Genomic DNA, 25,928 nt, shown 5'->3' on the forward strand with positions numbered 1-25,928 from the left:
ACAAAAAATCGACGTGCTCTTCTAGACGAATAGTACATTTTCTAAGAAATAAAGTCCAGGAGAAAGTATTAGTTTTGCGTTGCCTCTTCCCTGAGGGAACTTGTTTGGGAATCACACACTAACTGTAGCTACTTTGCCAACATTAGCATCGAATGGCATCCCATGAGATCCAATAAAAGTCTGAGAACTCATCGATATCAATGCCAAAAATAAGCTGCATCAGCAACATTGCACTGCTATTGGTTTTTCCTGGGCCCAGCCACTTCCTGATCAGCACTCAGGCCTGGCCTAGATGCTGATCTGCAATATAGCAGTTCCCTGCTGTTTGTGGAGACGGGGCAAAAGACAAATTAAATTAAAAATACTTGATAAACCATTAGGAGAATGGACAAGTCATAAGCGTTAGAGATTTTTTTTTTATAATTGCCTGGTATTCTTTATACTCAAAGTATTCCTTTCTCCTCCATTTGACAACCTTCCCCTTTAGAACTTTTCATTTTAAATGGTACTACCAAAGGGAGTTTTGTCAATAATACTAATCATTGTTACACAGCAGAAACCTCCCATATTCAAATATTTTTTGCAACTGAACTAGAATTTGTTGTACCAGTTATTAAAGGATCAGGATCATTAGACAATTGATATCAAAGGAATCACAACTTTAACTTTACTGTGGTCCCAAAGCACAATGTTCTTAAATTACCATAAATATCAGTCTGTACAGATCAAAGTGGTGATAAATACAATCTGGCCCTCCTTCCAGATGGTGGCACTCACAGGGATTGCATCTCAGGAAGTGGAGAATGTGCTGTGCCTATGATTTCCCAAAATACCACAACCAAGAAAGCAGTTCTCTGCTGAATTACAAAATTACACCCATCCACCGCCATGAAATTTCCCTTTCAATAAAAAGGATTCTTTAAAAAAAAAATGGTATTGGTATCTAAGACACCAAGGCACATCAGTGCTGGGAAACAGAATAATTTCCATTTCAGGCACTCTGCGGCAGCATCAAGCAAATAACCCACAGGGCAAATCCCTTGGTAAATGACCCACTCCTACGTGTGGCATTTTAAACGAGTTCTCCAGTTTCTCTGTGGAATAAATGTTAGAGGTCAGCCAGCTGCAGCCTGCTGGTGTCAGGTCATTAAACAAGACTTGCTGTAGTTCTGAAATATCTTTCAGCTTAGTGTAACATGCTCATAAACCAACTAGTAAACAGAAGGAATACCAATCAACTCATGCATTGGAGCGAATTTTACTCTATTGCCAAATCCACTGATTTTTGTTTTGCAGAGTGGGTAACAATAACTCATCTTGTCAAAGCAAGGAGAGGAAGAAATCAAAGACAGAAATTAACTTGAGAAAAGATAAACACAGTGAGAGAAGATATCACAGTAAGCAAAAAGCAATCCCTTCTGAACACAGAGGTACTTATAAGACTTGGGACTCCTGGCCCTCGATTTTAAAATTTTCATTGTTGTTTTCAAATCTCTCCATGGTGTCAGAAAGAGATTACAAAAGCTAAGCGAAGATATAAAAAGAGATGGGCAGGAAATAATAAAATGATTTAAAAATATAAAACTTATAGAAAAGAACAATTAGAGATGGAAAAGGAAATCTTGTAGAGGGTAAAAGGATGGTAGGGATATTAAATAAGTATTTTGTCTTAGTTTGTGGTTTGTGTGTGGAAGTGGGATGAAAGGCTACAAATGCAGGGTGGAGACTAATTAGGTAATTATTTGGATGAGGTAGAAATGGAAAAGCATTGGAGGAACTCAAAAGTGGAAAAGGCACTGAGCCCTGATGGCAGGCATCCTAGAATGCTGAAATAAGGTCACTGAGCAAGTATCCTTAGATTAGCTTGTGTCACATTGCAGGATTGACATTATAGCATCTCTGTTCCAATAGGGAGAAAGGGATAACCCAGGTAACTAGAGACCAGACAGCCAAATATCAATAGCAGATAAGCTTCAAGTGGCCAGAATACAACAGCAGTAACTTTTATTTCTATGGTGCCTTTAATGTAGAAAAACGCCCTAATTAGAGTCATAATTAGACGAAAAAATACACTGAGCCAAAGAATGACATGGGCCAATTATAGAACAGGTTTGTATTAGGCAAATGTTGGCTAATAAATTTTATGGTGTTCTTTGAGGAAAAAAAAGTGTACTGTTAAGGATGTAGCACATCCTGTAGCACATCTGATAAGGTGCCACATAGGAAGCATTGATAAAATGAAGGTACACAATCTTAAAAATGGTGTATCAGCATGGACACAAAGTTGGCTATGGACAGAAAAGTGGGTAGTAGTAGTTAATGAATGTTTTTGGTCGGGAGAGGTGTAAAGTGGTGTGTCCCAGGAGTGGTGCTGGTCCAGTGCTCCTCTCAATAAATGGTATGGCCTTGGGTATCGGGAACATATCAACATTTTAAAACACAAAAATAAGTAATATGGCTCCCGTGAAGAGGATTGTGAGCAATTACAGGCGGATAGGAACTGGCTGACTTCCCTGCACTACTTCCAATCAAGCCATGGAATCTTTTACATTCTCCTGGTGTCAGCTGTGGCCTCAAGTTTAATGTTTCATTGGAAAGACGGCACCACTGACAATGTAGCATTTCCTCAGTACTGCACTGAAATATCAACTTAGCATGGGGTCTGAAAACTGACAAATAGGCCAAAATAATTGGACTTCAGTAACAACTGTGCTTCTAATCTCAGAAACTGAGACAATTGTGGTCTTACCTCCACTTTCCCTCCCACAGTAAAAAACCATCCTCCTTTGGTCCCCAACCTGGTTCTCACGACCATTTTGTAGCTCCTACCTTATGCTGCTGCTCTTCCTCTGCGGCTTCTAGTGCAGATACAGCTAGAAATTCCTAACCGCAATAGTTTCAGAAAATAAGGAATTCCTACCCACAGTACATGGAAAAGATCAATCCTTCAGAACAGCAGCAACGACAGATAGGAGCTCAGAGTGGTGAAGAGGAAAAGACTGGGTCTGTCAACTGGGGAGGTGGTAATGAGTGCTTGTACGAATTGTGGGTGGGTGAGAGTGAGGAGACACCTGTGTGAATTGGGAGTGGGGAGGGGTGGGATGAATTGCGAAGACAAGAGAGTGACAGTAAACTATGTAGGTGGGGCAGAAGAGTGCCAGCTGCAGAGTGAAAGAGCACCAATATGACCTGGCAGAGGGGAAAATGACAGCATGAATAGGGTAGAGGGAGAGGGAGGCAAAGAGAGCTAATGTGAACTAGAAGGGGGCAGTGGCTGGGCAGTATCAAAATGAATTGGAGAGTGGAAAACAAAAAAGACTGGCTCTGTAACTTTGGAAAAAAGTGGGGAGGATTAATAAGCCTTTTCAAAATAATTTACTCTTCAAAAACTAAACTTAAACATTGGTCAAATTTCATAACTGAACACCAGAACATAAGCCTCAGTAGTCCCCACCTTCTTTGTGAGAAGAAGGTTTTTGACACAAGCTTCTGCAATTTCCCACTGATCCCACTAATTAGGCTTGCTAACATTACATATCAATGCAAGGGCACATATGCACGATGCCAAATTGAACTAAGGGGGCCGCTGCAATATTAAACTCCCCCTAGACCAAATCTGAATTCATTCACTATGATTTGCATCATGCAATCAAGTTGGCAAGGATCACTGCAAGTGTTGCAAGTGTTGCACGTGTGGATGACCCAGAAATCTATGACCAGGAGTGAGCAAGCCACATGAATGAACTGATGGCTGTCAGCGCAACAGATTGCGGGGAAGTGGGAGGCAATGTAATTGATACCAGCTTTAGGGGAATGCATTGAAGCCTGCAGCAGAGGTCTCTGTGAGCTGTGTGACAAGTTGGCAACTAACCTGCACCAGAAGGTAATACATTTGCCAAAAATAACATGGGCTTTTACACATATTTTTTATCAGTGCATCTTGTGGTTAGATGAATTCAAAAAGAACCTGCTATTTTATGACAGCTGGCTTTTACCAGTCTTCTACCACAGATGAAATTGAGCAGTAGATTCCCCACTTTCCAGTGTGATATGCTAACTTAGGGCCAAATTTCATCAATGCTTACAGAGAAATATGAAAAGGCATCTTGACATTTAATTTTCCTCATCTGCACAAGATCTGTTGGAAAGGTAATGCACATTGCAACAGAATTATGTGAAATATGTTGGTCCTCTGCTTGCTAAGAGATTCCTAGGGAAGTTAGTCAGTGAGCTAGAGTATCCCAGGAATATATCCTAAAATATATCCTAGGATATCCTAGGAAATCACTGGATTTAAAAAGAAAACATTTATATAGGTGCACCAGAGAGCTTTACAGTCAGTTGTAATGTCAGAAACACAGGAGGCAATTTGTGCATAGCAAGGTCCTAAATCACATTTCATTGCAATGTAACAATGACCAGATTTTTTTTATGTAAAAGGTGTTGATTGGGGGATATTGGCCAGGACACCAAGAAGACCTCTGTACTTAATGAAATAGTGCCGGGGGTCTTTTACATTCATCTGAGGGGGACAGACAGGGCCTTAGTTTAATGTCTCATCTGAAAGACCAACACCTCTGACAACGCAGCATTCCTTCAGCACTGCACCAGAGTGCCAGTCTAAATTTTGTGAAGTTTCTGAAAAGGGACTTAAACCTATGATCTACTGACTCAGAGGTGACAGTGTTCCCACCGATTTACACCTGACATTTTAACTTGTCTCAATATTTGTGTGAACACCAACAAAGCATTCCACTCGGAACAGAGTCTCAGGGAGTGTATTGCTCAGCAGCTGCACCAATCCATCCCATTCTATATTCAGGTAACTGCATGCTGTGATCAATCCCATATATTGCATCAGCAAATGCTGGTTACCAAAACACTTGAACCAAATAAATGCATCTCTTCTGTGATCTGCAGAACTCTCCAATTGGGAGCTGGTAATTTTAATGTATGTGAAGGAATGCTTAAATACACCATAAAGAAAATAGCTATGAAAGTACTACATTTTTAGTACTATAGGTGTGAGTAGTAGATATGAGAAATGTATCCAGCAGTGACATTTTACATTGTCTGCTGAAGAATTGAGACAATTTGTGGTCAGATTGATCTAAAGGCAATTATTTATTGTGATTATAATTAGCATTATATACTGGATGATTCATTTCTTTGTTAGATGTTACCACAAAACTAATGAGACCATTAAAATTCTGACTAAATTGACGTCTAGTGTAACATGCACTCCAATATGACATTGAACAGCGTAACATAAGTGTTAATATTATGAGTAAGTGGTTTGGTATATGGAGCCCAATAACAATGATTAACACAAAGAGGAAAGATGATAATAATCTCCATTGTATTTGATCCAAGGCACTCAGTTATAGATAATTAATAAATATCACAGCAGAGTTTGAGGGGAGGGGAAAAATGTAAGGCACTGAAATTCTGAACAGGTGTGAGATGTAAATTAAATAGACAGGCTCTTGTACCTCTTCTTCACTGTGCTTGATGATGGGTAAATAGAAGAATTGGCTGCCATGTTCCTTTGGTAAAATTGAGTTCACTCCAGGAGCATGGGGACCAGTGAGCTGTTCATTTGCACGGAGATCATCAGCTAAAGGAATGACAATAAATGCAAGATAAGATATCTATGCCAAAGATGCAAGGTTCTTAAATTTAAATTGCTACTTAAGACTTTTTTTAACCTCCTGCAATTGAAAATTATAGTGTAATATTGCTCATTCTCTCTATTCATTGCAAAAGAGCTAAAGAAGCACAATAAGCATTTGTCCAAAATCGCTCATTACCAATATAATTGAATGATAATTCAGAGTGGTCCACATTTATAAACTTTATTTTGAAGCAGCCAGGGGAGCTTTCATGAGCAAAACTCAAGGAATTACTCAATTGGCACTTAGAACCAATTCAAAGGTCCAAGAAGCTTTCTTGAAAGCCTTTTAAAATTCAAGTAATCTGGACAATGTGGCACTAAGCATTTTTTAAAATAAGATATTAAAAACTAATGCATTCAATTCAACATACTTATTAAGTTTAACACTACAAAGTTATAAAAAAGTAAAATTCACAGCAGAAGTAATATAACTAAAGGCTAATAATAACTAAAATATACTGGGAAACACTCCTACAAGGGAGAAAAGTCTCACTAATGTCAATATCGATTTTGGATTGCTACTTTTGGGTTGTGAAGTTTTGCTCACAAATGAGAAAAAAGAATGCACACACTTCTTTTCACAGTTTCTACCAAAGGAATGGATTTTATTTTCCAAGTTTAATCAACTTGTCTCTCGCTCCATTAGGGCTAAACTCAACTGTACAGCAGATCTCTCAAAACATTCTCTGACTGGTTCAGAAGGCCAAAAGTTTCAATTTTGACAATTTGACTTTTTGATTCTTATATGGAGATTCCCTTCTACCAGGCTGTCCGGACGGTCTAATGTTATTTCCATAAGTCATCACAGAAACTTCCTTCTCAATGTAGGACAAAAGTGAGCAATTCATGAGCGTATTAAACTGGATCAAGACCTCAAAGATCAGATACGAATGAACCGTCTTTTCGTGTAACACTTCTCTCTCATTCCTTATAACATATTTAATGAAACACATAACTTTCAAGTACTTCAACAGAAACCTTTTAGGTAGGAATCTAAATCCATTTGTTTCATTTTAAAACAAATATTTAATTTTTACTACATTTTTGACAATTTAAATTTTAAAATTATTCAATGACCTCAGCACTTGAAAGCCAAGAGTTGCATGGGAAATCCACTGTTGCAGAATAATAAATTGCATTTGTATGTAATACCAACAATTTGAATATATTTTATGATAGGCAGCACATTTAGTGAAACCAAGATAGGCTGCAGAGTAAATGAATATATAAAAAGTGGACCTAAGAGGAGTTTAGAAGGACTGAGAATACAAGCATGTGGTGAACATATTAGATTCAAAGCATTGAAGATGGACAGTGTTTATATATTTTTTTCTCCATTCTTTAATGGGGTCTGGGCATTGCTGGCAAGGCCAGCGTGTTACCCACGCTTAATTGTCCTTGGTCTGTATGGCTTGCTGGGCCGTTGCAGAGTGCAGTTAAGAGTCAATCACATGATCATTGTAAACAATTGTGATGCTGTACAGAACTTTTCACCACCAACATATATTTAAGATAGGATGATCTATCAGCTTTGCCATTAGTGGAGCACAACTTGGCTATTTTGGATCATCCAAAGTGCAGAAGTCAATAGAACAAACAACAGCATGAGATTACCTCCAAGAATTGCAGGTACACGTGAAGCATAAAAGAAATACATTTTCAAAGCAACCATAACCATCTTCTGCCTGCCCATCCATTTTTCTACAAGCCTAAGAACCAGCTCCTAGCATAGGCCTCCAATTTTTGAATCTGGACATACACAGGTCCCTGTAGCTCAACTCGCGCCAAGTCTTATTCACCTATCATGCCTGTGATTGCTGATTTACATTGGTTTCCCATATAACACTTCGGTTTTAAAATCCTCATCCATTTTTTCAAATCCCTTCATAGCCTTGCTCCCCTCCCATCCCTGTAACACTTTCCACTCCTACAAGCCTTCGAGGTTGCTGCGCTCCTCCAATTATGGCATCTTACACATTCCGGATTTTAATTGCTCTTCCACTGGCCACTGTGCTTTCAGCTGGCTTGGTCTCAAGCTCTGGAATTCCCTCCCTAAATCTCACCGCTTCTCTTCCTTTCTTTAAGGCATCCCTTAATATCTAGTCAACCTTTTGGCCATATGTTCTAATATCTCCTTCTGTGGCTCAGTGGCAACAATTTTTATTGGTAAAACTCTTGAGGTATTTTGGATTGTTTTCTACATTAAAGGCACTATATAAATGACAGCTGTTGTTCTTCTTCATTCAGTAACAAATAGCGAATCTTATGTTTGGGTGAAGCTGACTGCATACAGCTGAAGAAACAATTTGTAATGAAGAACAATGTCCAAGTTAATATTAGAGGCTTAATACACTGCATCATTGAATGTGTCCTTTATCAGCAAATAATCTGCATATTGTAACCAATGCAAATCCAATAATATGATTTTCTTCACCCAGAGGCTCCTTTTTGGGAGGATGAATGACAGACATTCTATCATGTGTCAAATTTTCTCCCCTCTCGCCTATTGCTACAGGTGAGAGCATAACCAGACAATCTGATCCTCAGCTTCCACCTGTCCTACTTTTAAACTGACTATGAGGAGCTGGCAGGAGCAGCCCAGCGGTGTATCGCTTCCACGATTCATGGAAAAATGCTGGATCTCCATTCAGTGTGCTCGAGTGGGTATATTAGATATGAAACTCAGCACCTCCTCTTAGCATGTTAACCCACCATCTCCATACCTGATTTGTTTATGTTTTATATCCATGGGGATTATTTTTATTTTCTGTTCAACCTTTGACACAAAAAAAACTTATTTGCTCATTAACATATTGGCTCACCATTTAAGTCAAGGAACAGTACAGGGATATGAGCTTCCATTCCTGGTGGTGATACCCTGAAAAATATACTTATTTAGAGCTAAAATTAAAATATACAGATTAAGAACTCAATACATTTTTTTAAAATACAGAAAGGAAATGTTCATTATGAAGGCCAGAACTTAGTATCAAAATGTAGACCACATAATTATTGAAAAATGTTCCGGGCTTGTTCCAAGTTCCAGTGAGATTAATTTGAAGCAAAAGAAAACTTGCTATATTTTGATAGCTCAAATAGATTACTGCTGTCTGTTGTCTCAGGAACCTGCACACCATAAACTATTTCTATGCAGGTAACATGCAATGTCCACTTTAAAAATTGATCTTCATTTCACTGCTACAATCAGGAAGTGAACCACTTCCTAACAGTGGCCATAACATGATAGAATTTCACATGCAGTTTGAGGGTGAGCAACGTGGGTCTAAGACGAGAGTTTTAAGTTTAAGTAAAGGCAATTACAAGGGTATGAAGACAGATCTGGCTAAAGTGGACTGGGAAATTAGGTTAAAAGGTAAGATGGTAGAGAAGCAGTAGCAAACATTTAAGGCGATATTTCATAACTTTCAACAAAGATATATTCCACTGAGGAAGAAAGACTCTGAGAAGTGGCTGCAAAGATAACGGATGCATTGGTTATAATCTTCCAATATTCCCTGGGTCCTGGAAAGGTCCCAGAGGATTGGAAAACCACAAATGTAACACCTCTATTCAAGAGAGGGAGGCAGAAAGCAGGAAGCTATAGATCAATTAACCTAAAATCTATCATAGGGGAAACACTTGAATCCATTATTAAGGAGATAATAGCAGGACATTTAGAAAATTGTAATGCAATCGGGCAGAGTCATCATGGTTTTGTGAAAGGGAAATCATGTTTGATTAAATTAATAGAGTTCTTTGAGGAAGTAACAAGCAGGGTGGACAATGGGGAACCACTAGATGTGATGTATTTGGATTTCCAAAAGGCATTCAATAAGATGCCGCATAAAAGATAAGAGCCAATGGTGTTGGGAGAACATACTAGCGTGGATAGAGGATTGGTCAGCAAACAGGAAGCAGACAGTCAGGATAAATGGGTTGCTTTTGGGATGACCAACTGTAACTTGTGGAGTGCCACAGGGATCAGTGCCTCAACTATTTACAATCTACATTAATGACTTGGATTAAAGGACCAAGCGTATGGTAGCTAAATTTGCTGATGCTTCAGATAGGCAGGAAAGCAAGTTGTGAGGAGGACACAAAGAGTCTACAAAGGGATGTAGATAGTTTAAGTGAGTTAGCAAAAATTTGGCAAATGGAGTATAATGTGGGAAAATGAGAGCTTGTCCACTTTGGCAGGAAGAATCAAAAAAGCAGAATATTATTTAAATGGAGAGACACTGAAAAAATCTGTCGTACAGAGAGATCTGGCTATCCTGGTACATGTATCACAAAAAGCAAGTGGTTGGGAAGGCAAATGGAATGTTGGCCTTTATTGAAAAGGGGGTTGGAATATAAAAGTAAGGAAGTGTTTCTACAGCTGTACAGGGCCTTAGTGAGACCACATCTGGAGTACTGTGTACAGTTTTGGTATCCCTACTTAAGGAGGGCTACAATTGTATTAGAAGCAGCTCAGAGAAGGTTCACTCAGCTGATTCCTGGGATGAAGGGGTTGTCGTATGAGGAAAAGTTGAGCCAGGTTAGGCCTATACTCATTGGAGTTTAGAAGAATGAGAGGCGATTATATTGGAACATCTAAGATTGTGAGGCAGCTAGGAGGATGTTTCCCTTGCAGGGGGATTCGAGGACTAGGGGGAGCAGTTTAAAAATAAGGGGTCTCTCAGTTAAGACTGAGATGAGGAGGATTTTTTTCCCCAGTTGGCTGTTAGACTTTGGAATTCTGTTCCCCAGAGAGCAGCGGAGGCTGAGTTAGACAGATTTTTGATTGACATCGGAGTCAGGGTTATGGGGACAGGTAGGAAAGTGGAGTTAAGGCCATAATCAGATCAGCCATGATCTTATTGAACGGTGGAGCAGGCTAGAGTGGCCAGATGGTCTACTCCTGCTCCTGTTTCCTATGATCAACATTCCCATGCCTGGTCTCCACTGGATACCTCTTTTTGCTTCATTTACTAATCTAGTCATCATGGGGAGAATTCCAAGCAGAAGTGAACACTGTCCCACTGTCCCAACTGACTAATTATTGTGAAATATTAGCTGAGGGAACAGGGTATTGGGATATTTCATCATAGAAGTGTACTAGCACTTATAATTATCAGCATGGTGAGGAGATCCCAATCTCATCAAGGTCACTGGAAATAGGCTTCGGAGACAGGTAAGAGAATTTCAAATTGTGAAGCAAATTACATTGGACGGCCTTTGCACACTGGATAATCTAATAATTAGTTGTTAAGCAGCAGTGTTAAGGATCACTTGAGGACCAGCTCACTTTGAATGGATAGTGCGTACTGTGTAGAGATTTAGATGCGAGGGGAAAAAAGTGTTTGAGACAGGGAAAACAAATCTCTAGAAATGTATGGGAGCAGTTAACATTTTTTAATATCTAGATTTCTCAACAAGCTAAGTAACTCTCAGTTGGACTGAGAAAGATCAAAAAGAAAGAGGATATTCCACCTCTAACACTCACAGCAACTTTAAAGCAGAGTTATCACAAGAGATTTGAAGCAGGAGTTTTACTGACCAGTCTGCAGGTGCTCCTGGAATTCCACTGCCTGGAGCAGGAACAAGCACAGCATTTCTCTCCTCAGTGAGGCCCACCCACTGCTCCACCAGCCTGGCTTCCCTCTCCACATCATCTTCTGTTTTTTCTACATGGAAAATCACAAGATGATATCAACCAAACAAACAGAAGTACTAGCAGAAACGTCTGTGGTGCTTCCCGGTAATTTCTTCTACCATAGTTTCCTCACTCTTGAAATGTTCTTGCTGTGGCCTTTGACACCCACTACACCTATATCTAATAAATATGTGCATCATGTTGTACACTGACTGAAGTATACACACCTTGCTTGTTGATTACTCTCTGAATTTGTTCATCTAAGTACTCCCGACGCTTCATCAATGCATCAGACCATCTTTCCCGCACTTCATTCAAATCTTCCTCCTGACCAATTACAAGGGTAAAGGTATAAGACATTGCTTACCGGTGTACATTTTGGCACTTTGAAAATGCATTGTGCAGTGCCACTGAACAGTTCTACAAGAAGTTACAAAAAGTTTGCAACCTACCAGTAGTTAGTTGCAACCTCCCCTTTTTGTTTCTGCTGTTTAGAGAAACTGCTCCATCCCAGAGTGCAGGATGAACTTAATACTGTGCTGACAGAATATATAATCACATTCCCAATCTACATCTGTGGTGTTCAAGGTGCTTTTTTTCCTACTGCAATTTTCCCAAAATTGGAATGGAATCAATAAAATAGATTTCTATATATAAACCACCGTAACTCTGCAATTTTTCTGTCGTTCTTCCCTCATCTCTTAAACATGTTCACTCATGCTGAACTGAGTGAGAATCAGTTTGATATTTAACCACAATGAGCATCCCAAACCTATCCTCCTGATAACTCAAATATGCACTTCCGAGTAGGGGGTCAGTAGATAATCATCATTGGTGGGAACCATGTCCTTTTTCTGTTCCTTTCCTCCCTAAATCAATAGTCCCGAGTCCAATTATAATCCTGCAGCTAAATCACAAACTATTGCAGGTCAGGTACTGAACCTGGGAACCTCCTGTCCCGTGTGGTTCAGTTCCATGCTTGTGCCAATGATGGATCAGAGGAATACCTGCTATAAATGGCCAAACGCAAATTTCTACTAAATTTATAAGTCAAGGTTGCAAAAGAATGGGGCCATAACCATTGTAAAACTGTACAGTAGCACTTCAAGGGTGGAAATCTTTGCTGTTGTTTGGCCTTTAGCTTACCTGCATATTTGACACCAGAAAGTTTCAATTGAGGTTTGCAAGTCTTTGTAATGATTAAGAAATAGATGAGACCCTTCACAGGACAGATCTTTTATTTTCAAATACCCCATGCAGTGGTTACATGCATTCATGCTATAAGCATGGAACTTGTAGTAAACAGCAGTTTAATATTCAATATTACTGTGGCAAGTAGCAGAGAGGAAGCTCCTCAAAATGTTAGTAATTGCAGGAATCGAAATACTCAATGTTCACCATTCATGGTAACTGTGTTTTCCATTTTTATGCAATGCTCTGAAGAAAACTGGAGATCATGATGTCTTATTAACATGATGAGTGGAAATAAAATTAATATTTGTGCCCATTTATAGGATCAAATGAATCCAAAGGTTTTTTTTAAATTATTCACAAATAGTATGAAAAGATGCTCTACAGATACTATGGAAACATGTCATATATGGGATAAACCATTATTTAGAGAGGTAACATTCTTCTTTCAGTAATTAAAAGCAGAAGTGTCACCAATTGCATTAATTTTCATATTTCATTCTCATTTTTTGCCACAATTTATAAAAGTTTATGCTTTTCCACTGGTAATTTTTTTCCAAAATTGGTATTTCGAGCCCTGCTTTAGTGTACATAGGTGAAATGGAGATGGAGCATATCTTTTTCTACCTGCATTTAAAAAAAATAAAGCTTTCAATTCATTACTTCATTCAAATACAAAAAGGAATATTCCAGTCTAAACTAAGTTCAAACTGCAGATACTTCTGCGCAACATTCTCAATCTTTTAGAACATTTCCTTTTAATAAAGAGAATTAAAGTTTTTATGGCTACAATTATTAAGTTGTTTTCCCTTTTTGTTTGTAAGTGTTTCATAACTAAAATACTGGCTAACTTCCTGGAAACAACTCATAGGTTAACCAAAACAGTTGAGCAGTGTATGCTTTTAGACACATTTAACCATTACATTACTTTAGTCATAGCTAAGTGCCCCACTTGTTTTCAGACTTTGTTTCCCCAAATTTTTGGCTTTTTCTAATGACCATAAGTAAATGTAATTTTTAATTTATCACATATAAACATGTGTTTATGCTTTATCACATTATGCCAGAAGGTGGCACACAGGAGATCAGGAATTGACATGTTGAAACATCATGAGTGCAAATTTGTGCCTGTGTTCAGAGTAAACTGATCTGAAACATATATGCTGGAATATTCTTGTTTAAGCACTAGTTACTTGGCATAGTAACTTAAGAGAACTGAACCTATATGGTTAAACAATTGCAAATTTGGATTAATGACAGCTTACTGAAAGTCCTGTATGTGGACAGTTTCTTCAATAATATTTTACACCTAAGTCAGAGAACTGACTTAAATCATTGGGTCCCATTCCAATCTAACCACCACCCTAATTCCTTCTTCCCCAGTGCCCAAATAACATTGTGATCCCGTGGCAATGGTTATGCCTTCAGCTTTGCATACACTGTCTGTTTGAGGCACTGAGCCATTCCTCAAAAGCCTCACATTCAATGGCCCGGACTTTGCAGTTATAATGATGGCATTACAACTGTGAAGCTGTAAGCAATTTCTGGCTTCTGCGCATGCACAGGTGAATGCAGGAATCCAGAAGTTGCTGTCAGTCATTTCACGTTCCTGCACAGGATGCACCTTTGAAGTCCTCACTCATCTGATGAGAACTTCCCCTTTAATGCAGTAATATTGTTGTTTGAAACCCCCCTAAAAAATCATGCACCATTAATGAGGTTTAAATAGGTTTTTAATGACTAACTAAATCATTACTTCTGAACAACCTCTCTGACTCTGGAAAACTAATTTTATACCACTGTAATGTCAAAGCTTTCCATTGTAATAAAAAATCCATAATTTAATATAATTTTTGAATGATATTCCAGCAGTGCCCTCAAAATTTTTTTTTTTAAAGTAAATTGCATTTCTGGTTTGTCACTTTTGAGAATTGTTCAATGTGAGTGGCTGCATATTCCGCAATTTTTATTCATTCACAGGTTGCTGGCGAAGCCAGTAAGGCCTTCATTTATTGTCCATCCCTAATTTCCTCAAGGAGGTAGTGGTGAGCTTGATGACATCATTGTTGTTGGATGCCTATAGTTCTCCTTGACTTGGCACCAGTTTCAAAATAACATTGGGAAAGGTGAAATCCACAAACTACAACACACAGATAACTAGATCTTTGCGTGCAGCATTCTTCCAGGCCAGCAACAAGCACCATTGCTTTGTCGCTCACCACAAACTTTGAACCAAACCCTTGTCTGTGTTAAGTTAGTTGTTCTCAGGCAGGATAGTTGGGGCATTTTGGTTTGTTCAGTGTTTCTGGTCTAGCAAGAGGAGGAAAAAGGTCCCTCTCCAAATCATTAATCACTGACCATGGTGCTTGGTTACAGGTGCTCGTCATTTTATTGAGCAAAGTAGCCTGTTTGTGGGAAAAATACCACTGAGAAATATAATCTTTTTTTTCTGTGTTAATTACAATTACATAACTGCAACAAAGAATGATTTCATGATGATGAAATTACATCAAAGATCAGTTTCAACAGTTATTTCCTGGGTCTAAAAGCAACAGTTATTCAAAAATATGATACCAGAATATAAAATGGGTATAGAGGATTCAATATGTTCTTGTGATTGTAAAATTAAGAGCTGTATGTAGTATAGGCAGGTGATACATTAATGGGTTATCAGTCCCTGATAACTTCATGACGGTTACAATGGTCATTGTTTATTTCGGGGATTGATTTGGGAACATTGGCCAAAAAATCTCAACTATTGTTGGTCTGTGATAACCACTGCTCCTTGGATCCTAACAACTATGTGACTGTAATAACAAATACCATGACGAAAGTGGGATCTGATTAATTTCTTAGTCAAAACAAATCCCTTTTTTAAAAAAAAGCTTTTACCAGGATCATAATTAGAAAGGAGGATTCAACATTTTCTTCCCATTTATTATAATATGTAATGATATGAGCAAAAATTTATATATTTGAAACATGTTATTTTTTTAAATCAGTCTAGAATTTGAACACATGAATTAACAAGTTTAGTTAAGAGCTAGATCAATTCTTCATCATCCTGCATTAGAGATTAATTCACATAGGTACAGGTTCCATGTAGCCTAACAGTGTAAGAAGTGTTGGAAGAAGATTTCACTTGTTTATATGCTTAGCTGTTGAGGGAAAGTAAATGTTGAAGTACAAGGTGTTTAGCGATGTTCTAACAGTCTGATGGATAAACGATTTACACCATGCCAATTTCCATAAGATGCCTGAAAGAACAATGAAACAGGATTCCAATACCTGACTGGGTTTGATGATGGGACAAAAAAACAATATAAAATGTTGTTAAAAATTGAAGCAGTATTCTAAATTACTGAGATGACAAGCTGCTGTTCACAGGCAAACTGACTGCAAGAAAGCACAGCCTAAATTTCCATGGAGGTGGAAAATGAATAATACATGTTTCTGCATGGATCCATACCAGGTTTACTCTGGTACATCTGATTCAACCACCTGTAATGAATACTTGGTTGTCATTATTCACCCTCCCCAAAAGAACAATTTTAGGTGTATTGACCTCACCAAAAGTTAAACTTTCTGATGATCATGCCTGTACACATCATGTTAAGATTTGATTTAAACAGCTTCAAACAACAGTAATAATGTTAATCCAAGCATGATTAAGGGATACACTACTTTCCTGTGCTATGTGACATCTATTTTATCTCAGAAAATTACAATTGGATATTGTTAAAACTGAATGGTTTAGAAAGTGCATACAAGAAAAGAAACTATCACTTGTTAAAACCTAAACTTTCCATCTCCATTGCCTAATTTGCGAGTCAGTTGCTGATGCTGGCCAATGTTGTGCTTCATGCCATATAACTTATGATAGCAACGATACCTGGTAACTATCCATATCCTCCTCCTCCTCTTTCTGGCAGGAGAAAATAAACTTAGTAAAGACACTGTCATGCAAACATTTCAGAAACACCACTTTATCACAAAGTTTTACACTGTTCATAATAAATACATAGTGTTTTGTGATTTACCTTCAAAATTATGCATCTCAAAAAGATTAAATACAAAATTCACACCTGGCTCTTCAAGAAATTTATACTGACAGTAATTTGAGACAGGATGTAAATGAGATGCAAACAAATTGATGGAAACTCTTTTCAAAAGCTATTAGATCCCATAGCACTCTGTTGACATGTAAAAAGCATTGCAGTTTTTCATGAGCAACAAATCAAACATGTTGCAACATTTTTTTTTAAAATGAGGTTTTGAAAAATCTTAAGAAATTCCAGACGAATATGAACAGAAACACAAAGCAGCAGCTAAGAAAATACCAACAATAATCAAAGTAAAATATTCCAATCCCCCCGCCCCCCCATTCTATTCTTTGTTAATTAGATACTGTTTTATTACTTTTCAATTAGTATAATTTGCATCTAATAATCTGAGTAACTCTTCATCAGCTACATCAGTAGCAATCCCACTGTTTAAACACAGCCCAGGTACATCATGTAGCAATCGCCATTGTTCAAGAATAGCCCAGATACTTTATGTATCAATCCCTGTCGTTTAAATTCAGCCCAGTGACATGATGCAATGACACTTCCCCTGCCCAAGCAATATTTAACACAATCGCAACACACCATCCCATGACTGAAACACGGTTCAGCTACATCATGCAGTGATCCCTAATACTCCTCATCCAGCTAAATCATGCAGTAAATCTCGTTATTCAAAGTCTAGCTGATGATGCAGTAATCCCTATTACTCAAAGTCCAGCTGCATCATGTAGTGATGTCAATTACTTAACACAGTGAAAAGTCAGTGGACGCAATTGTCCCAGATTTGCACAAAGTGCAGTAGTGGGCAGGAAAAAGGACGTTTTACACGCCGGCCGCAATGGTGGCTTTTCACACCGTATTGTCCCATTCCCAGTGCATCCCACTCATTAATTGTGCATTCACAGGGAACATGCCAGGTCACTGGCGGGCGGGCTTGGATTTGCCCACCACATGGTGACCTCAGTGCTTCCTTGCTCCGGGCACCATTTTTAAAGTGCACCAGAGCGCAGCCTACTACATGTCTTCAGACCAGGACTGCTCCAGACAACAGATGGCCCCGAAAGCAAAGAAGACGCAGCCACCAAATTTAGTGATGCCTCCTGGACACAGTGGAAAGCTGCTGCGATGTCCTCTATCCCCGCTCTGGCCGCTGGAGGTCCACCAGAGTCACCAATCCAGCCTGGGAGGCAATGACAGCAGCGGTCAGTGCCAACAGAGCACAGAGGAGGTCAGCCATCCAGTGCAGGAAGAGGATGAGTGCTCTCATCCATTCTGCCAGGGTAAGTCAACCACCTCATCACTCTCAACTCTCGTACTCGCAAACCCATCACACATCCACAGGGATCTCATGCCTCAAGGGACAACACCACTAACTCTCAAGCACACCCTCACTTCTCCAATGGACTCATATTCTCTGAAGCTCACGTCCTCATCCCATCCATAGCTCTGCTCACCACACAAACATTTCGCACAGTGTTATGCATCCTGCTCAAACTCTCTACATCTGTATTCATACAAGAGAAGTTGGCTCACAACAGCAGGGAGGGGCCCTGGACCAGGGTTGGATTGGCCCACATTAGGCCCCTCACTCACTTTGAGCAGTGTGCCATCGCGCTGACTGGTGAGGAAATGGACCGTGCCTGAAGTGACAGTGAGGTTGGCGGTGAACACCCACATCATCCCCCTCTCAATGGTGAGTGCTCTCTCTCCTGCTTTTGACTCTGCTGCCATGCGCTAATTATCTTTACTTTGGTTCATAGGGAGCTCTGTCAAGCGACCGACACCCTCAGCCAGCCAGTCACTCAGCTCCATCCAGGCAGGACTGCACTTCCAGCCAAGAGGACACCTCCTCCATTGAAGAGCTGGAAATAAACAGCCTGCAAGACCCATCACAGTGCTTACCCACACCCCCCATCAGCGCAGAGAACACATCTCAGTGGGACCAAGATCTAGAGCAAGTTCGGGTTCACAATCTGATGGTCACTGCACGGACACGTGTCCTCAGCAGTAGGGGATAGGTTCAGCCGAACTCCCTGAAGCTCGGATGACTGCTGGAGAAGAGGTATCTGTGAGGTCCGAGTCAGATTAAGGGACTCTGGATTCGGCCTTCCAACTCATTGTGGGGTATCAGCAGAAGATGGGGGAACATCACGCAGAGCTGTTGGAAGCCCTCAACAGAGTGGCACATGAGTTGGAAGCATGCGCCCAGCTGCTCTCTGATGAAGTGGCGCCCACATGTGCATGTATGGAGGTCTCCATGGGAAAGATGGCAGATGCCATGGAGACCCTGGTCCAGCAGAACACGGAGATGCATGCAGACCTTCTTTCCATCATGTTAGTCATGGGCAAGTTCCTGCAGTGGCAACATGAGGGGGAAATGGGGCACCTTGACATAGCTCCAGGTACTCCATCCTCTCAAGGAGCCAGGCCGAGGCCTTCGGAGGAGTGGCAGCTGGACACCCCTCGGTCATCCACTCGGGAGTCTCAGAGGCTGTCCTCTCCTTCCGAGTCCTCTTTGCCTGTGACCCCCTCAATCTCGTCCTCTGTCATCGCAGAGGGAGCAGCTGGCCCACAAGAGGACAGCCAAAGCAAGTTGGGGTCCTCAAGCCTAGGTTCTCCAGAGGACCCACGCCGAAGTCATTCGAGGCAACAGGGCCAACAATGGCACAGGCTGTCTCCACCCCTGCTGCGGATGTCAGGGCAGCACCTAGAAGCGGTGGTAGGCCTCAAAAAGTGAAGAACTTGTGATCACAAGTGGTTGCACAGGTGAACACATTTTGCCACTTTTTAATTTGAAAAAAATTCACTTTCACCGAAAAATGTATAATGGTGTCTTTCAGCTTCATTTACAGGCTTCCTGAGTCCTCTCCCTGCATTCCCCCACCCCACATTGGCAGTTCAGCTGCACACAGCTGGACTACGACTGATTCTGGAGGGAGAAGTGTGTGTGTGTGGCAGGGCCTTTCGGGACCACATGCAAACAGTCTCCCATGCACGTGGAGCTTTCCTCCATCACACGTATCTCAATGTCCCAAGCATTTTCAATGCTGCCTGCTGGGGTTCTCTTTCAGTTTCCATCTGAGCTGACCTGCATCCCTGCCCACCCACTGATCGCACTCCCATGCAGCACCTGTGCCCGTCCAACACGAGGCTCCACTCACTTTCGATTAGAGAAAAATGGTAGTGGTCACATTTCTGCTCAGCTCCTATCCTTTCCCCTCCCCCAGTCGTCCATGTCCTTTCCCCCATCACAGTTAAACTCCTGGCATCACCGTCACCTATCAACCCGAAACCTTGTCATTCCAGGTGTCTAGGTGAACATGCACATTCCGTACCTTCCTAAGATTCCCACCCCCAATCACATTGATCTCCCCGACCTCCTCCTTCCCACCCCCAGGGTCTATGTCTGCCTCTGAGTACCCACCAATCACCCTCGCCGTCCTTTCTACCGCTACCATTGTATCCTCATCTTCCCAGCTCACCCTGCCCCCCTCTCATACTCACCACACCCACCCTCAGTTTGTTCCCCAGGAGGCAGTCATTGATCCGACAGACCCCTCCCTTGCACGTTCACCAAACCCCTTACTCCCCCCTCCACCCTTACTCCTTCCCCACTCTGAACTCCTTCCCTTACACCTTCCTCCCCAGTTGCCGCATTCTCCCCCATTACACCCTCCTCCACTGTACTCCCTCGACTGGCCCAACTCCTTCATCTCCAGCCTCCCAACCTCTCTCCCCCGACACCTTCACACCCGATACATTCTTTCCCCCCATCCCAACCTCACAGCCCGACACCTTCATTCCACACCACCCTTCTAACCCCCCCCCCCCCCCACCCCCCACTCCCAACCCCTCCAACAAACCACCAGTACACCTTCAAGTCAAACTCAGACCTTTCTCTCCTACACCCCACCACCCGGTACACCTTCCTCTCTCACTCACAGCTGGACCTTCCTCTCCCCTCCTTCGCCGATCATCCATAGCAGCCCTTGGCCAAGACCATGATGTTCCGAAGCAGACCTGAGACATCAACAGAGACCTCCCACCTTCCGAGAGCTGCTTCGCGGTGGAGCCATGTCCATGAGAATCCACCCAGCATGCGATGCACGTGTTCCTCCAGGATCTTCTGCTCCTTGGATGTCCGCGATCTGGTTAAGACCCGATTGGCAAGTCCTGACTTCTGCACATCACACTTGTCCAGATGTGTTTTCCCACCGGTGTAAAGGTAAACCTGCCATGGAGGGACGATTCCGATTGGGCCTTACTCTGCTTCCCATTAGTGGGATGCAAAGCGGGTTCACGCCAGCCTCCAGGGGATTGGCATTCCGCCATAGCGGAAACCATCAGATGATCCTGCTGTGCTTTCATGTAGCGCAAAACCAATTTTTTGTCCTTTTCACCATATTGTCATCCTCCCGCCGCCCACCATGACGCCCAACACCAATGGGGCCGGAAAATTCCAGCCAATGTTTTAGCAATTTGCCAATTACTCAAACATAAATCTAGTTATGTAGGTGGCTCCACCTTTTCCAATTGCTCAACACAGCCATACAGCACCATTCAGCAACAACCCTCCACAGCATCACTGTGAACTAGCTAGTGCTCATTTAATAACATGAGTCCATAAGGCGGTCTCTACTTGGCGTAACTGCTGCAATCAACGAACTAAGCAGTTGTCATTTGAAGCATAGCAGGGCACCTCAGTCCTATGGAGTGCATATCCTGTTCCATTTGGTAAAATCCAGGATGCTTCTCATGTGCAAGAAGTGTCATCCACTGGAGCAGCTCAAGTTCTGGGTGTTGGAGCTTGAGCATCTGGTTTCACTGCAGTGCATCCGCAAGGGTGAGAGCTATGTGAATAGCATGTTTCTTGACGTGGTCAGATTGCAGCGTAACAGCACACAGGCAGAGGGAATAAGTGACCACCAGGCAGTCGAGGAGTACCAGGAAGGTGGAAGGAGGAGTCACGAGTGCATCTTGTTCTCCAACTGGTATTCAGTTCTGAATATTGATGAGCGTAATAGTTCCTCTGGGGGGTGTATACTTAGCCAACTCCACACCATCTTGCTAGCTCAGCTGTACAGGGGAGTAGGAAGAAATTGTGAAAGCCATTGTGATCGGGAATTCTATAGTTAGGGGAACAGACGGGTGTTTCTGCAGCTGCAGTCGTGAAACCAGGATGGTATGTCGCCTCTCTGGTGCCCGGGTCAAGGATTTCACTGAGAGACTGCACTCTTGAGGGGCAAGGGTGAACTGCCAATGGTCACCATCCATATCGATACCAACAACAAACAACATTGGTAGAAAGAGAGGCAAGGCCTTACAGGCAGATTTTAGGGAGCTGGGAAGGAAACTAACAAGGGACTCGGAGGTAGTAATCTCCAGATTACTGCTAGTGCCAAACACTTATGTGTAGATATAGGGGGATAGAACAGATGAAGATGGAGAGATGGTGCAGAAATAAGGACTTTAGATTTTTGGGGATACTAGGACAAGTTCTGGGTGAGATGGGATCGATAAAGTTCAGACTAGTTGGACCTCAACAGAACCCACACCAATGTCCTCTCAGGTGATTTGCCAGTGCTGTTGGGGTGGGTTTAAACTAACTTGGCAGGGGAAACAAAGTACACATCGGACTGGGTGAGGTGGGGTGAGGAAAGGAGGAGGGGCAGCAGAATTAACTAAGGAAAATATTAGAGTGCTGGAGTAAGAGAATGTCCCAGCGTGGTAAAGGACAGAATCTATTTGGCTCAAGTTAGGACACAATAGAGGTACAATTACACTAATAGGTGTATTCTATAGACCAGCAACTAGTGGGAGAGATAATGAGCAGGAAGTTTGCAGGGCAATTACAGAGAGATGGAAAAACTATGTATTCTCCCATTGTGACTACTCTAATTATCCTAATATACACTGGGACGGTAACAGTGTAAAGGGCAGAGAGGGGGAAGAGTTTTTGAAATGTGTTCAGGAGAGTTTTCTGGATCAGTGTGTTTCTCGTCCAACAAGGAAGGAGGCATTGCTGGATCAGGTCCTAGGGAATGAGGTGGATCAAGTGGATCAAATATCAGTAGGGAAATACTTAGGGGACAGTGATCATTCTATCTTAAAGTTTAGGTTAGCTATGGTAAAGGACAAGGAGTAATCTAGATTAAAAATACTTAATTGGAGGAGGGCCAATTTAAGTGGGGTGGGAACAGATCTGGCCCAGGTAAACTGGAACCAAAGATTTGTAGACAAAACTATAACAGAACAATGGGCTGCCTTTAAAGAGAATATGGTTCAGGTATAGTGAAGGTACATTCCCACAAGGGTGAAAGGTTGGGTAAGCAAAGCTAGAACTCCTTAGATCTCAGGAGAGATAGAAAGTACGATAAAGGCGGAAAAGAGGTTTATGATAGATACCAGGTTGCTAATACAAGTGAGAACTAGGCTAGATATAAGAAGTTTGGTGGGGATCTGAAAAAGGAAACAGAGAAGCAAAGGGAGAGTGTGAAAAGGGACTAGCAGCTAACATAAAATGGAATCCAAATCTTCTATAAGCATATTAGTTAGAGGAGGGTGTGGGGCAAGAAAGTCCCACCACAGAGTCATGCATTCTATAGACCAGCAATTAGTGGGAGAGATAACAAGGAAGGAGGCCATTCTGACCATTAAGTCCATGAAAACTCTCTGTAGGGCAATCCAGTCAGCCCCATTCCCGTACTCTATCCCTGTTACTTGGCAAGTTTATTTCCCTCAAATGCCCATCCAAATTCATTTTGAAATCATTGATTATCTCTGCTTCCACCACCCTCGTAGGTAGTGAGTTTCAGGTCATTACCACAAGCTGCATAAAAAATTTTTTCCACACTTCCCCCCCTACATATCTTGCCCAAAACCTTAAATCTGTGCACACTAGTAGCATCAACCAATGGGAACAGCTTTTCCATGTCTACCTTATCTAAACCTGTCATCACCTTTTACATCTCTACCAAATCTCCCCTCAATATCCTTTGATTCAAGGAGAACAACCCCAAGCTTCTTCAATGTCACCTTGTGGCTAAAATCCCTTGTCCCTGGAACCATTCGGTTAATTCTGTTTGCTCTTTCAAGGACCTTCACATCCTTCCTAAACTTTTGTGACCAGAGTTGGACACAATACTCTAGTTGTAGCCTATCCAGAACTTTATAAAGGTTCAGTATAACATCCCTCCTTTTCTACTCAAGACCTCTATTTATGAAGCCCAAGATCCCATAATTCTCCTAATATGTTGTGCCGCCTTCAAAGATCTATGTACATGAATACTAAGGTCCCTCTGTCTCTAAGTCCTTTATGCCATTAAATCTATATTACCTCACCCTATTCCTTCTGCCAAAATGGAATACCTCACACTTCTTTATATTAAATTCCATCTGCCTATTCTGCTAGCCTATATATATCCTTTTGCAGTTGATTCCATCCCCACTGTTGGCCACACTTCCAAATTTGATTTCACTGACAAATTTTGAAATTTTACTCTCTGTTCCAATATCCAAGTTGTTTATATAAATCAAAAAAAGCAGTGGTCCTGATACTGACTCTTGGGGAATACCACTGTCTACCATTCTCCAGTCTGAAAAAATTTTTCCCGCGACTCACTGTTTTCTGTCCTTAATCTCCAACTTTTCATCCAAGCTGACACTGACCTGCCAAATCCAAGAACCACAATTTTGTTAACCAGCCTTTTGTGTGGGACTTTGTCAAATGCTTTCTTAAAATCCATATAGAAAGCATCCTTTACATTCCCTTCATCAACATTCTCTGTTACTGCATCAGAAAATTCAATTAGATTCGTCAGCATAATTTGCCTTTTACAAATTCTTGCTGGCTCTCTTTAATTAACTTAAACCTCTCCAAGTGCCTGCTGACTTTTTCCCCCTAATTATTTTTTCTGAAATCTAAACCATCATTGACACTAAATTGACCAGCCAATAATTACCATGAATGTCCCTACACCCTCTCTCTTGAATAAGACTGACACATTTGCCACTTTCCAATCCTCTGTCACCTCCCCTGTATCTAGGGAAGATTGGAAGATTATAGCAAGACCTTCCGGGATCTCCACTCCACTTCTTTTAGCAACCTGAGACGCAAGCCATCCGGACAAAGTGACTTATCCACTCTAAGCATAGCCAGCCTTTCCAGTCTATCCTGCGTATCAGTTTTTATGCACTCATAACGTCCACCATCTCTGCTTCTACTGATATTTTGTCAGCATCCTCTTCTTTACTAAACACTAGTATAAATTAGTAAAAAGCAGTTTGAGAATGCATTGAGATCACAAAAATGGCAGTATTACTCAGTAGACTACTGAGCATATTGCATGGGATTTTCAGCCAGAATGTTGTCTGACATTATTTTTAACAATGATTGATGTGCAATTACTTACATTAAACCTTACTCCAAATGATGCATCCTTTGAGATTTTTTGTATAAATTGAAAAATTGCTTGACAATTCCCTTTCCCATTCAAAATTTGTCAGAACAAATATGAATTCTCTTATGAAAATTATCAAAATTCCTGAACCTGCTTCTGATTCATAATATGTTCTCAACAAAGTGTCTAGTGCTCTGAAATCCCCCTTCAAAAGGTTTATGCAAGTCCCTTACCTGGTAACTATCCAAGGGCCTCTGTAATTTAATGGACCTGGCAGTAATGCATCCTATAGAGACAGACAAAATAGCTTCGACCATAAGTGGCAATGTCCCTGAGTGCTGGACAGGTTTAACTGCAACTTCAATCCTACGAGACTGACCCTGAACAAAAACAGACCAGACAAGACGCAATTTAGTTCAACCAAGGAAAACAATACAGTAGAGAAGGTACCTAACAGATTTGTTGTTAAAATAGTAACTAAAATGGTGCTGTTTCACTGTACAATTTAGTAGAGGTCTCTTGTGTATAGAGGTCCACCACATGGATTGCAGTGGTTCAAAAAGGCAGCTCACCACTTTCTCAAAGGCTATTAGGGATAGGCAACAAAAGCTGGCCTAGCCAGCGATGCCCACATCCTGAAAGAATAAAAAAAATGGAGGACATGAAAGAACAACACAGAAAATCCAAAGCAAAAACAAGAAATTGCATTTATTTGGCATCTTTAACATGGGAAAACACTCCTCAAAGTTGCTTCACAAAGGTGTAATTAGGCAAAAATGGATGCCAATCATCCAAGATTTTAACACATGGGTAGATCATGATCATATGATAGAAAAACAGAAAATACAGGGTCTCTTGGATTGCTGTCATTAATTTGAGCCAAACACACTTGCCTTTTTCAATTTTTGGAGCTTATAATGTCAGCTTTCACTGTCTAGGTAAGCTGGATTGTAACAAATGTT

The 25,928-nt window shown here is 41.1% G+C and overlaps 1 protein-coding gene across 7 annotated transcripts in view; it reads right to left on the reverse strand.

The window, feature by feature from the left end:
• The window catches only part of kif13a (kinesin family member 13A), a 327,451-nt gene that overhangs the window by 47,505 nt on the left and 254,018 nt on the right, over positions 1-25,928 (reverse strand). For 5 of the 7 annotated variants that reach the window (XM_078539264.1, XM_078539267.1, XM_078539263.1 and 2 more), the window contains exons 25-30: positions 25,200-25,346; positions 16,393-16,425; positions 11,537-11,636; positions 11,214-11,340; positions 8,497-8,552; positions 5,493-5,617 (exon numbers count right to left, since the gene is read on the reverse strand). In XM_078539264.1, coding sequence (XP_078395390.1) covers positions 5,493-5,617; positions 8,497-8,552; positions 11,214-11,340; positions 11,537-11,636; positions 16,393-16,425; positions 25,200-25,346 — 588 coding nt within the window. The remainder of the gene's footprint in view (positions 1-5,492; positions 5,618-8,496; positions 8,553-11,213; positions 11,341-11,536; positions 11,637-16,392; positions 16,426-25,199; positions 25,347-25,928) is intronic. The other 2 variants (XM_078539266.1, XM_078539265.1) reach the window with 1 other exon arrangement.

This window comes from Cetorhinus maximus, chromosome 3 (genome assembly GCF_964194155.1).
Source record: "Cetorhinus maximus chromosome 3, sCetMax3.hap1.1, whole genome shotgun sequence".
In the NCBI taxonomy this organism is placed as follows: domain Eukaryota; kingdom Metazoa; phylum Chordata; class Chondrichthyes; order Lamniformes; family Cetorhinidae; genus Cetorhinus; species Cetorhinus maximus.